Source organism: Etheostoma spectabile, chromosome 7 (genome assembly GCF_008692095.1).
Source record: "Etheostoma spectabile isolate EspeVRDwgs_2016 chromosome 7, UIUC_Espe_1.0, whole genome shotgun sequence".
Taxonomy (NCBI): domain Eukaryota; kingdom Metazoa; phylum Chordata; class Actinopteri; order Perciformes; family Percidae; genus Etheostoma; species Etheostoma spectabile.
The window spans coordinates 26,348,176-26,361,935 of NC_045739.1; the positions used below are offsets into that span (position 1 = coordinate 26,348,176).

General features: G+C 46.5%; 2 protein-coding genes and 1 long non-coding RNA gene across 11 annotated transcripts in view; 1 reads left to right on the forward strand and 2 right to left on the reverse strand.

Annotated features, from left to right (window-relative positions):
- asxl1 (ASXL transcriptional regulator 1) overlaps positions 1-11,298 on the forward strand; it is a 19,849-nt gene extending 8,551 nt beyond the window's left edge. For 2 of the 3 annotated variants that reach the window (XM_032521777.1, XM_032521779.1), the window contains 7 exons: positions 3,305-3,474; positions 3,659-3,743; positions 4,040-4,206; positions 6,352-6,448; positions 6,742-6,847; positions 7,177-8,239; positions 8,365-11,298. In XM_032521777.1, the coding sequence (XP_032377668.1) occupies positions 3,305-3,474; positions 3,659-3,743; positions 4,040-4,206; positions 6,352-6,448; positions 6,742-6,847; positions 7,177-8,239; positions 8,365-10,908 (4,232 nt within the window). In that variant the 3' untranslated portion in view covers positions 10,909-11,298. The remainder of the gene's footprint in view (positions 1-3,304; positions 3,475-3,658; positions 3,744-4,039; positions 4,207-6,351; positions 6,449-6,741; positions 6,848-7,176; positions 8,240-8,364) is intronic. The other variant, XM_032521778.1, reaches the window with a different exon arrangement.
- Positions 1-13,760, reverse strand: part of LOC116693090 (uncharacterized) — a 124,584-nt gene that overhangs the window by 3,520 nt on the left and 107,304 nt on the right. The gene's annotated exons all lie outside the window — the stretch shown is intronic.
- Positions 12,421-13,760, reverse strand: part of myt1a (myelin transcription factor 1a) — a 24,888-nt gene continuing 23,548 nt past the window's right edge. For 6 of the 7 annotated variants that reach the window (XM_032521781.1, XM_032521785.1, XM_032521786.1 and 3 more), the window contains one exon: positions 12,421-13,517. In XM_032521781.1, coding sequence (XP_032377672.1) covers positions 13,374-13,517 — 144 coding nt within the window. In that variant the 3' untranslated portion in view covers positions 12,421-13,373. The remainder of the gene's footprint in view (positions 13,518-13,760) is intronic. The other variant, XM_032521784.1, reaches the window with a different exon arrangement.

The window sequence follows — 13,760 nt, forward strand, 5'->3', positions numbered from 1 at the left end:
TTTTTACATCATACAGGAAACATTCACCATTCTCACACATTCGTACACTGTGGCAGAGGCTGCCGTACAAGGTGCCACCTGCTCATCAGATATACACTCACACACATTCACATTCCGATGCGCAGCACCGGGGGCAACTCGGGGTTCAGTGTCTTGCCCAAGGACACTTCGACATGGGACTGCAGGGCAAGGGATCGAACCATCAACCTTCCGATTGGCAGGCAACCGCTCTACCACTGAGCCACGGAGTATCTCTCCTCTACTCTCTCTCCTCTTACTCTCCGCACAGCCCCTCCCCCATTTACTTACACACTGCTCCCAGCAACACGGAGAGAGACAGCGGTCCACACTTCTGACATACGTCCCCAGTTGCAATTGTTATTAACACAGCTATATATTGTTAAGCTTGAGAGCCAAACCTGTATTTGTACCAGTGTTTCCGCTGGTAAATCTCTGCGATTACAAAAAACACAGAAGTTACTGAATGCAACTATCTTCAGTTTGTAGAGTAATAGCGTGTGAGACATGCTGGAGCATGCTGGACCTGGGTGAGAGATGGCCCATGGCCAGATCATAGTTCATAAAAATGCAGCGCAGTGACGATACAGACATTTCATATGTAGCTACACGAAGTGTGCAACTCTGCTGACCTAGCCGTCTCTCTGTGAGAACGCCCATCGCACTCCCCCCCCCCCCCCCCCCCCCCCCCCCCCCCCCCCCCCTTCTAGTTCCTTTAATCAGTTATTGTTGAAAACAAGTGAAGGAGCTTACTCAGAAATCCTTTTTTTTTTATATATATATATATATATCTCTATCTGTCTATCTCCTAGGCTATTTATTTCAGATAAGTTTCATGTTGCAGCTGAATGTATGTACAACATACAACTTCAGCATAAGACTAATGTAGCACATTATAGATGGAAAAGCAGTCATAAATAGACTATGTGAAATTAAAATTAGTTTTGGTTAAAATCAACAAATAATCGTAATAATTAATAGTGATTTTAATATTGATCAAAATAATTGTGATTATCATTTTGGCCATAATCATGGAACACTGATTGGACAGGCTAGCATTAGCTTTCTACCTAGCTGGAACTCCTGCCCTTGTTCGGCGTTTCCGCTTTAGCGCACACCGTTGCCGATGTCCCCTTACCCGGCTAGCGGAATCGGGCGACACCTCTGGCTGAGGTGCTGGTGTCCGTAGCAGTGTGGGCAGATTACTACTCTTGTGAGCATGCGGCTAGCGGACCTTTATGCCAATGTAATTGAACATCTTGGAGCATATAAACATGAATATAAACTTAACACACCCAAATATATATCTATATATTTCTACGAGTCTACTCACATGTTTATGAACACACACACGGCTGAATAACTCACAGACTGCAGTTGGTAGGCTACAATTTACAATATTCACGATGTGTTCCTCTCAGCTACTGCTAGGAGAGCAAAAACTATGGTTAGGAAAGGGTACAGCCTCAATATGTACAGCCACAAAAATGTTGAGCCAGGAAACGTGAACTGACTCAGCGTGAGCAACGTGCTGGCAGTGGGAGTATGTTTACATGCACACCAATAATAAATTAGGCATGCCGCACTAAACTAATATCACTATTAACCACGCTTTAAAATGTACAACGCATCAGACGCCGGTCTGGTCACCGCGAGTGTTGACTGTTAGAGTGATGTACAACAGCTCACCGTGGTGGGCTAACTTACTGGTGACAAAGCGCATCCCTGGCGGAGGCCAACCCTCACCTGAAACGAGTCTGACTTACTGCAGAGAACCCTCTTGTCTTTGCACATTTAATGTTGCCGACAGAGTTCATTTTGTCAACAATAATAATTAAAGCTGCAAGCAGCAATGAACGGGCATTTGCCTCCTTGCAGGTCGGGGGTGCAGGCGGACACTGCCGTTTTGCGCTCTCAGATACTGCAACTCATCACCAATGAAAAGGGAACAATCTGCTGAGTTCAATGATACCTCACACAATAGTAGACAAGAAACGGGTCATTATTTTTTAAAGGGGAGGTGTCTTAAGCATATGGAGCTGGGCAAACCGTCACCAATTAAAAAAGAACTCTTTGCTGAGTTCAATGATTCATCTCACAAGAGTTTACCTTAAACAGTAGGGATGGGAATCTCTGGGAACATTCCGATTCAGAGGCCCACAATTCGGTTCTACACAGAGTATCGATGCATCTCGATGCAACATTTTTTTTTAATGTGCATTTCCATGCATTAATTTTGTCAACTGAGGTTTTTATTTTGTATTCATTCCATGCTTAAACCATAAACATCATCATCATCATCATCATCATCATCATCATCATCATCATCATCATCATCATCATAATAATAAACATAATTTAAGTTATCAGAGTCAAGCATCAAAACGTTCTAGAAAGAATTGCAATGCATCTAAGAATCAATTAGTTTTCCCACCCCTATTAAACAGTTTAAGTTATGAAAGGGGGTCTGGTCTGTGTACAGGGTAGGGTAAAGGGGGTGGCTCAATATCACAATTAGACCACACATTCTGTTTCATGTAAATCAGAATAACTTTTGCCAAGATGCAACAGTAACTGTTTCAACAGGCACCTACAGGAAGTTGGTCCTCTATAACTTGCACATCGTGTTATCTTTTAGTCATGGGGGTCCACCGAGTCTACTTGCAAATTCTTGTGCAAATGGGACTCAAAGTTGGTTCCGCATGTAGCCTAATTTGCTATTTAATTATAAAAATCTAAACCGCGCCATCTTAAGACAGATTGACCGACAGTCTCGCAAAGCTCCCATGTGTTTATGTGGGCTCCAATTTTTGTAATTGTTTATATATATTAAGTGTGCCCATGGGTGCATCCTAAAGTCCTCAAACAAGTGTTTGTAAAATTAAAGCACAAAAACCAAGATTTCGTTAATTTTGAATTTTTTCTAAAAATAGCTCCATGGACTTCAAGACGAGACCTATGTTCCTCAAAACTATAAACCTATAACTTTTTTTTCCTTCCAAATTATGGTGCTTGTTAGGAGGTGCTGTGGAGCCCCCTGGCAACACCCGAGCCCAATCACTACAGAACTTTGCAATTTTCACCAGGCCTGACATCTGTGCACATCTTTGAGTTTTTGTGCATTCTAACCCCATCGAAAATGCAACGAAGGACTCGGAAAAATAATAATGATAATCCTTAAAAAAAAATAGGTACCGAGCACTGCTTCAGCATGAGGTGGGTTGGCCACTGCTCACCCATCTTGTAAATGTTAACAGCTGTGTGAATGTTTTTCTCTGACCTGAAGCATCGGTGGATGAGAGCTCGTCCAGTGCCTCGTGCTCCACAGAAGTGCCGGCTCCTAGCAGCCAGCCCCAGACCCGCCTTAGCAGGGCCGCAGGACAACAAGGACGAATAGACGCACAGCAGAGCCAACATGCTCCACACACCCAGACCAGACTCAGCCGCTCCAGACAGGTCAGCCCCATACTCCATGGTTAAAAGAGTTGTGTAGCGCCTAACAATTTTAAGACATTAGCCATGTCCTCTTGTCATGCCATGTGTTTGAACATGATCTGTAGAGGGACAGGAAAACCGTGCTGCTTAACATACTGACTGTAGAACTGTTTACCTGTCCATCCCACTATTTGTATTGCTGCAGTCAGGGAGGCAGAGAAAGAAAGCAGTCATGATGCCTCGTGTTGTCCTTACCCCTCTTAAAGTGAATGGAGAGCACGTTCCCCAAGGTAAGAGACATTCTTTTTATCAGTAATGAAAGCAAGAATTCAAAATGCTGATCATCATTATCCTAATTAATATACACAGAAAGAATACAGGGATACTGAGAAGCGTCATTTTAAACTATAAAAGGGGTTTTGTTCAATACAACTGAGTAAGTTATCCTGTAAGAATAAGACCTCAGACCTGTCACAGGCAGACACCCTCAAATGCCTGGGTCCACTGTGCGATTTAGTGGAATCTTTGGTGCTGCAGATAGCTTTAGCATCACTGTGAGTTAAATGTTTGGTTATTGCTTTGGCAGGGCCCATAAGAAGGAGTCGGGGAGGGGTAGATGTGGACTTTGAAACCCCAGGCTCCATCCTGGTCAACACCAACATCAGAGCCCTCATCAACGTGCGGACCTTCTCAGCCTTTCCCACACACTCGCAGCAACAACTGCTGCAGCTGCTGCCAGAGGTGGACCGACAGGTACGTTGTGTTTCTGCCCTTCCTGTTCATCCCCAGCGTTAATGTCTGTAATGAGGATGCATTCTGGACATGTGTTGCAGTAACAGGACTCATTAGCACAGGTTGTTACATTGCATCTTTTTAGCTGTCAAATTCACTAAAAATTGTGAATATAAAGGAAAATAGTAAATGTAAATTTGCTGTATTTATATAGCACTTTTCCAGTTTTAACTGCTCAAAGCGCTTTTACAGGAAACATTCACCATTCACACACATTCATACACTGTACAAGGTGCCACCTGCTCATCAGATAAACATTCACACACAATCAAACTCCGATGCGCAGCACTGGGGGCAACTCGGGGTTCAGTGTCTTGCCTAAGGACACTTCGACAATGACTGCAGGGGCAGGGATCGAACCACCAACCTTCTGATTGGCAGGCAACCGCTCTACCACTGAGCCACAGCCGCCCCAGTAGAATACAGGATCAGTAAACGACATTGGTTCAGTACACCCTATGACCCAAACACATTAAAATAGTATTTATGGGCACTACTCGCATAGGGGGAATAGAAATATGCTGTGTTTCACCTGGAGTTTTGGCAGCACACTATTTGTTGTCTGTCTGGCGTTGAATGCATAGTCAACTTAGCTAGGTTAGTCAAGCTCAATGGACACCAATTTAGCCCAAAGTAACAATTAATGTTCTATCCCCCTACCTGACCCAGTTTTAAATGAAGTGCAAGGGCTGCACAATATTGGAAGACGTGGCGTTACGTCACATACACACGCTGCCCACATGGCCACCTGTCTTAAAGGGGAAGGGTCGGCCGGTAACAATAATGTAAAAGGAGGACAGTGACTTTAACTTTTTTTATCAAGCAGCAAAGAAGTCTTGTGATGTTACTATTGCGCAGGCACGCATCGCGTTGTAGACGATGAAACAAAATATTGTGCAGCCCTATGAAGTGCTAACCCCATAAAGGGTTTTCACCAATGTGACATTCTGGGCGGTGGCCCAGATTCATGGCCATATTGGAGGCACTCTGTGTAAACAACTGAACAGAGTTCAATGGAGTATTATGCACTTTGGATGCTTTAAATGAATGTAGCCATGTCTAAACAACAGAAAAGCGTCCAAGATGCAAAGGCATGTTGGGAAGGACTTGGACCACAAGAAAAGGTGCAATATTTCGGGAAATTAGTTTATTGGCGGTGAAGATCCCTATGAGTTGGCTCCCTCTTCTTGGATCCTTGGACGACTCGGTGATTCTTCCTTCACTTGCATATACACTCCCGATATAGTTAACTACCTGGTTTTATCGCCGAGCCCATACACAGCTGCGGACCTTAAATCCTACAAAGATTTGGAGGCCTATAACCAAATGGTGTGTGGATGGGTGAGGGAGACGCAGTACCAAGTCATTAACAACCGTTGTGTTGTGAAGGCCAAAGTAAGTAATGCAATACTGTCTTTAATCATCCTAACATTAACTGTATGCTATCACTGCAATACCCAAGGTATCAAAAACCATACCATCCCCGCTCTATTGTTGAGGGTGCCCAAATATCTCAGAATCGACAAAATGTGTTAAGTGTTTACCACTTATCATACAGCTGCTATGTCTCCCGTCACCTATGGAAGCACAGAGTTGAACAAATCCTCTGCCTGGAAAGGTTATGAAGTTATAAATTCCACCACACCCAGGGTTCAATTCTTGGTGTGATGGAGCGTTACTGACATTAGTGATTCTGGCAACTTTTTATTTTCCCTGTTCTACCGACCAAAACCAACCAACGAAGACCCCAAAACGTGTTCAATACTGGACCATGAATTTAGTTTACTATTACTGCCCTACTAAAAATTTATTAATTGCTGTTGATTAAAAGAGAAAAAGGCCCAAAACTGCTCTAATTGGTCACCACCTTCTGATGTGTGATTGACAGATTACAAGAGTCTTTTTAGTGGCGACAGAATGCTGAGTTGCAATCCGTCAATAGTTGGACAGTGCAACAACTAGATGGGCATCAACAAAAGAACCTTGGTCAGGCACACAGACGCTGTGTTTTGTCATTTCTTGGGTCAATGTCAGGCATTGGCCACTATTCCTCCATGTGTATTATTGTTTTACTGCAATTTGTGCATTATATCTTCTCTCTTCAAGATTGGACCAGATGGTATGGCCAGACTGAGTAGCTCTGCTCTCAACAATGAGTTCTTCACCCATGCCTCCCAGAGCTGGAAAGAGAGGCTGGCGGAGGGTAAGTGATTGGTCAATCATTAACGAGCTGCCACATTTTACGGAGGCGTTTGCCAGTCTTAAATATTCACATAAGATGAGACTGGGGGGAACGAGCTTGTGATAGCAGAAACAAAAAGTAACCATAAGTTCTAATGGTAGCACTGTCCTGGAACATTACTGACACTAGCTGCTTATTTTGATGAGGGAAGGGCAGCTAAGTCAGGTTAAAACCAAAATTACACTGGATATATGCTTCAAAACGTTTAGCTGTGGAGCTACTCTTTTAAACCTTTATGTGTTTGGCACATTTAGGTGAGTTCACCCACGAGATGCAGGTGCGTTTCCGGCAGGAAATGGAGAAAGAGAAGAAGGTAGAGGCGTGGAAGGAAAAGTTTTTTGAAGAATACCATGGGCAAAAGTAAGAGCCAACCCATTTCATCGGAGTCTGGAATTCACTGTTCACAACAACAGCCATATTTGTTTTCTGTCATATTTGGGGTGGTTCCTTAGTTAGTATATTAACATTTATTAGTTGACTGAATATTTAGACATCAAGTATCAAAGTATTATTTAAAAAAAGCTGGATGTAGATATTTATTTTGACAGCATGTTTTAAGCCATTTGTTTCCATCTCCTTTGCTGTCCATGCAGTTTAGACAACTTGACCATGACCTAGTCAAGTCCGCTGTGATATGCCAACCAATGTCAGTGTTTCCACAATGTGTGTTTTTTGTTATTATTTTTTAGGTCTGGCCTGACACAAGAGGAGTCCCTAAAGCTTACCATGTCTGAAGCCAGTGAAGTTGCAGCCAGTGTGCTTGACAGTGATGTGGCTGTGGTGGCAACTGGTGCCCCCAAGAGACGCAGTGTTGGCCGGCGGAGGAGAGACGGCAGGATGAGGAGACGCACAAGGGCTGACCTGCGTAGGAGGGCCCGCCGGACCCTCTGCAAGGCCACTCCTCCAGCCATGCAGCCTGCGGAAGCAGCTGAGGCCAGAGCTGCACTGGACATCCCAGCAGTTTCAATGGGCTCTCCCATGTCTGACAACACGATTGTTCAAGATGAGGTGGTGCTGCAGTCTGAGTGTGGCGTGGAGCTCCCAGCTGAAAGTGCCGCCATTGAGCCAAAGCCCTCTCCCACTCCAGAGCCAGTCACATTGCCAGCCTCCACTCCTACTCCTACTCCCACTCCCACTCCTACGCCCACTCCTACGCCCACTCCTACGCCCACACCTACGCCCACACCTACGCCCACTCCTACTCCCAGTCCCAGTCCTAGCCCTAGCCCAGCCTCCACCAGCGCTAATGAAGAGCCTGAAGCTGCGGCCCGCCTGCTCCCAGAGGAGGCTGCACCTGTACTGGCTTCCACCTCCTCACCTTCCTCTTCCTCCTCCTCCTCCTCCTCTTCTTCCTCTGCCTCCTCACCTGTCTCCTCGCCCTCCTCACCTTCTGATAGGCAGGGAGCGTTTGCCGCAGGCCTGGACTCTTCTTCATCCTCCTCGGCGTCCTCCAGTGCCGCAGTTGTTGCCGATCCCTTGGATGACACTGCCTCTGTGGTCACCTCCATCACAGGGGGTACTGCCACCAGCAGCCGTGAGAGTAGCCCCTCAGCCAGCCCAACCACCACCCCTGTACCCAGTGCTCAGCCCAAGGAGCAGAAGAGAAGGCCCGATGAGACTCAGGCCTTCTCCAGTTTCCCCGAAAAGAGGCCGCGGCTTGACGACCGTCAGTCCTTTCGTACCACAATTGACAGTGTCCGTTCGGAGAAGCCGCAGCCGACAACCGAGGAGCCCAAGGTGCCGCCTATCCGGGTAAGACTTTGTGCACACAAATAATTTGCCTTTGCCTAACCCTAATCCTTGTTTAGCGACAAGCTGTTGTCTATTAGTTGTTGTGCAGGGAAAGTTTGACTCCTGTCCCTGTGTTTCTGTCCCAGATTCAACTGTCCAGAATCAAACCCCCCTGGGTCAAAGGCCACCCCACCTACCAGATCTGCCCCCGCATTGTGCCCCCCGGCGAGGGCTCGCGGCGGTCGGGGACGGGGGGCGCGCGCACCCTGGCGGACATCAAAGCCCGTGCCCAGCAAGCCCGGGCCCAACGCGAGGCCGCTGCTGCTGTTGCAGCCACTGGCGAGGGGGCAGGGCCGGACGGGGTCAGGCTGCGGCCTGCTGCTGGGCTACCGGATAGCAGCAATGGACGACGAGCGCGAGAGCACCCAGGACCCATCGAGCCCGGAGGAGGAGGAGGAGGAGGAGGAGGAGGAAGGAGAGGTGGAGGGATGGAGGAGCAGGGATCGTCTTCAGGCACTAATTCGTCTGGAACACAACTACAGCTTCTCAATGTAGAACCCACGCCCCAACCCTCTCCTTCCCTGTCCACCACCTCTACCTCCATGTCCTTTGAACCCCCACAGACTCCAAGCCCCCCTCGAGATGAGGCAGCCGGTGAGCCAGAGGTTGAAGAGGAAGTAGAAGCAACATCAGCTAGTGTCCAGAGCTCCTCAAATGGGCTTACAGACAGTGCAGCAAACTCGCCCTCTCCGAAGCCTGTGGTGCCGGAGTCTGCTCCTGCCCCCTCACAGATAACTGACCAGGGTTGTGAAAAGCCCTCACTTGCCCCAACCTCAATCCCAGATTCGGTTCCCAGGTTCGGCGCTCAGGGTGTGGATGTTATTCAGACGTTGGCCAGCTCCTGTCAGCCCAAGGAGCAGGTACAAGGCAAGGATGCTGGAGTAGGTGGTGTAATCCAGCATGGCTCCCACCACATGGAACCCCAGGAGGTCTTATCTGTCTCAGTGGCAGAGAGACGGAAAACGGGCGCATCCTCTCTTCAACAGGTGGACTCCTCTGGTGAAGAGAAATACGACGAGGCTGGGACACATAGCGACTCTACGGAAACAGCTTCAGACTGTGAAAATGACACACAAGAGGATGAGCAGCAGCAGCCTGACCGCGACTGGTGTCCCCAACTTAGCATCCAGAGAAATGGCCAACTGGTCATCTGTAGCCCCCCTATTCAGAACCAACAGCCAGTCATCCAGGCTCACGTGTCCAGCCGCCCGGGTCACACTGTCATTCAGCCTTGCTTCCCCAACGGCATGCTCCACCCTCAGCACCATGAGGTCAGCCAGCCTCTCCCCATAGCCCATCCACAGGGGCTCAGGGATACCAATGTGGTGGTCAAAATGGAGCCTGGGGATGATTGTAGAGTCTCCAGACAGAGCTCTCCTGAAGAGGAGTCTTGTGGAGGTTTAAAGCCCTCTGTCACTCCCCCCACTGCTGCAGCTGCCTCCAAGAGACTGGCCAGCTCAGCCAGACCAGTGTCTAGTGTGGAGGCCAACAACCCTTTGGTCACTCAGCTACTGCAGGGCAGCCTGCCCCTGGAGAAGGTTCTACCCCCCCATTCTGCCAACAGGCTGGAGATCAGCCGATTGCCAGGACCCCACCCCAGACCACCAGTGGCAAGGACCCCAGGGTCTCGCACCAGGCCTGAGGCCTCAGCCCAGTCTCCCAGCCCAGAACTGATCCACAACAAGTCTCCAACAGGCTGCCCCGTCTCGTGTCTGATGGAGGCCCCAGCTGCATTGCAGTATCAGTGTCAGCAGGCTCCCGGCGCTGTCCCGGTCATCACTTCTCTGCTGCCCTCCTCATCCTCTTCCAATTCCTTGGCCTCCAGAAGTAAGTCAGACCTTAGCCCCCAGACCACAGGGGAGTGTGCAGTTCCAAAAGACTCTCATGGTCCTCAGCCCTCACAGGTGGTCACTCCAGACAGGCCCCAGCCAGCCCACCGGACCATGCCTAATGGTCCCTCTCCTCCCAATGCAGACCCCTGTTCCACAGAGGCCTTGCCTACGAGTAACATCAACTGGCGGCCCCCACAGTCTCAGCTCCCCCCCTCTCACCAACTGCAGCTGTCTCCTGCGCCCACCGTAAAGAATGAAGCAGGTGTGCGGGCCCCTTGCCAGGCTCTTGCCAAATCATCCCCCATTAAACCCATGAGCGTTACCAAAAAGGAGCCTGCGAGCTGTGTGGAGGGCTACCTGAGCGGAGGGGCCATGGAGGGACTCCTCAACATGGAGATGACTTTTGCCAGAATGGCAAAGAAGGAGCAGGGCAAAGCTACCTACTCAGCTTGCTCGCCCTCCCCCTCTGCCTCGGCTCTTCCCTTCCAGCTGTATGGGAAGCTCCCTAAGCACGGTTCTGTTGGAGGAGTAAGCTACACAGCCAATGTGTCAGTGCTGGACAACGGCGGTTTCTCCCGGAGCATGGCAGACAGTGTGCTTCAGCTGCGCCCCCGCTTGGCCTCCAGCCAGACCACCCTCAGCATCCAGGCCTTTACTGACAGTACGGCAGAGGAGGTGGCGCTCAAGTGCTCGTGCCGCCTCAAAGCCATGATCATGTGCCAAGGCTGCGGTGCCTTCTGCCATGACGATTGCATTGGGCCCTCCAAACTGTGTGTGTCCTGTCTGGTGGTCAGATAGTATGTTCATCTGTGTACAGTGTCGGCAGCAGGACTGGGGGAGCTCCAGAGAACATACAGGAGGAGCCCGGTGGGCAAGATTTGTATAATATAATCGGTCTGTATTTTTGTTGTTGCAGATTTTCAGATTTTTTTTTTTAGCTGTACTTATATATAATTATTATTGTTGTTGTTATTATTAATATTATTATGTGAATTTGGGGCATGGTTAATTGTAAATTGTGCCTTTTTTGGTTTTCTTTCCTCAAAAACATTTACCTCATCTTATCTTGCTCCACCTGTCATCATGTGGTGGCCATTGTTTTGTTCCTTGTTTCCTAAGTAAACAAGGACCTATTGTTGTCTCTTTGCGCAAAGAAGTATTTTTTTAACCATTAAAATGATTCAATGATAATGTTTCACTGTTTGTGTTTTGACTAGTTACCTTAAACTCCTGTCTGTTAAGTACAATGAGCAAATAAAGTGATGATGAACGGCGATAGGGTCTTTGAAGCCTTTTGATGAACAAAAAAATGGATCACCACCTCCAGTATGACCGACCCAGACAGGCCTTCATGGGCACACTGTAGGGAGATTCCTCTAAGAAAGCCTACTTTGATGAAGGAATTAAAATCAGTAAAAATGAACACTTTACTGACACACACAAAAATCTGTGTGATCAGAACTACCTAAAATGACCCAAAAAAAGAAATATTGGCGTACTTTTATTTTCTAGTATGGCCCATGTCCCATCTGCTAACATGGAGGGCAGCCAGCCACCACGTGGCCATCCAGATGTTTTGGCTTCACTTTTGGAGAGCTGTCGACCTTTTTACATACAGTCTTATGGTATAATAGCAGGGAAGAATCACCAACATTGATAAAATCTTTTTTTTATTAATTAAATTAAAAGTATCTAATGCACAGACTTGTAGGGGAGAGCAGTGTGTGAATGCGTCATTAATAGGTTCAATAGACTTCTGAATATTTTGATTAGCACCAAGTTGCTGGAAGACTGATAAAGCAGACAATGATCAGTGTCACCAAGTTTGGATGACTGATGCAGCACACAATGACCAGTGGCACCAAGTTGGAGGGATTGAGCACAAAACTCTGGGCTAGACTAGAGCCAGATGAAAGACTGCACAGTAAATGGGTAAAACGTGACCTAATCAGGACAAAAAAATTGTACGCAAGACCCCCAACTTCACCTACTTCGAAGGTGCATGTCAACCAACGTCATGTGAGAGGACGTGGTCACTTTCATGACCATTTCCTTTTGATTGTCCTACACCACGAGGCTCTGAGTAGTGGTGTGGGTTTAATGGCATCTCCTGCTTCTTCTCTTATAGCGTTGGTATTCAAACTTTACATATGAACGAAGGCTTGATCACCCTGACCTTTAGGGACATTTTATTTCAACGCAGCAATGCAAATGGCACCAGAATGTCAGTTTTCCTGTACAAGAGTGAGTTGTATCTGACAGTCCTCCATCTAAAAGCAATAGTGTATAAAAGTTTGAGTCCAGTCCTCCTTCACTGTGGGTTAACCTTTATTTTAAAAGCAACTTAGACTTATCCAGACACAGCCATAATTAACACAGAGACAATACAAAATAAATATTCACAATCACTTTTTTTCTTCATCACCAAATAAATACCAAATATGTGCAGCTCAATATTCCCGGTGTATTGCAATGTACTCAAAATAGTTTGTGAAAATAAAAAGGGAAATCATATAAACAGAAGCACCAAAAAAAAAAAAATCTTTAGAAAATTATTAAAAAACTTTCAGTTACAAAATATTTGCACTTAAAAAGATCCCAGTATTTTCAATAAATAATAAGATATATAAAACAATTCATAGTGATATCTTAAAATATTTCCTCTTTGTTCAACAATGCAGAGGAAATGATTTCCTTCTCTTTGTTACCATTTAAAATCTTCTCAGGTAGCATTTTGAAAATAACTTAAAAAATAATAAATAGATAATGAATCATAAATAGGTTGACATAAAAAATAATACAGCAGACATGAATGAATACGTTATTAAACCAACATTTGCAAAAGGACTTAAACAGTAACACAGCAATAGTAAGAATGAATCTATAAACTAGTCCTGGATGTGCAACATCACTATGTTCATATAGAATACTATCAACATTATTGAGTGGAGACGGGGTGTGTTCACTAACTAACTCAGGCTCTATACTGCATCCTGACTTTGTTCTGCACGTTGTACCTGTCTGTGGATACGTGGATACCTTGCTTACAGTAACCGTGTAATTCCAGTGTGCTTGCACACTTGACGTCCACACCCTAACCTGTTCACGCTCATACCATCATAAAGATACATGCAAACAGCAAACTAATGCATAGAACAGATGACAAAGTTCCAAACGAGAAGAATTAATTACATACAGTATCTAAAGGGTTTGGAAAGAAAGATTGATGTGGTCACGGCGATGCCCTGCGTTCCTTCCGTCTGTCACACCTCAATGCCCTTCACCGCCTGGTTGATGGACTCCAGCAGAGCCCGGTTCTCCGGGTTCTGGTTGCAGTCTTTATTGGTGAACATGTGGGTCAGGGTTTCCACATAGCTGTCTAAGTTCTGCTCTGACAGTGGCTCCTGCTAAACACACACAAGTTCAAAAATAAAAAAAAATTGTTTTAATGAACAGATTAAGATAATTGATTATCCTAGTTGGAGGGAATTCTATTATTTCTTCCTGGTGTGTTTAAAAGTCATATGGCATAAAATCTTCACTTTATGAGGTATTTTAACATTTATAATCTCCCAGACTGCTTATGGTCTCCCAATGGCTAGAAACGGAGTAAGGTGTAAACCGAGCCCTGGGTATCCTGCTCTGCCTTT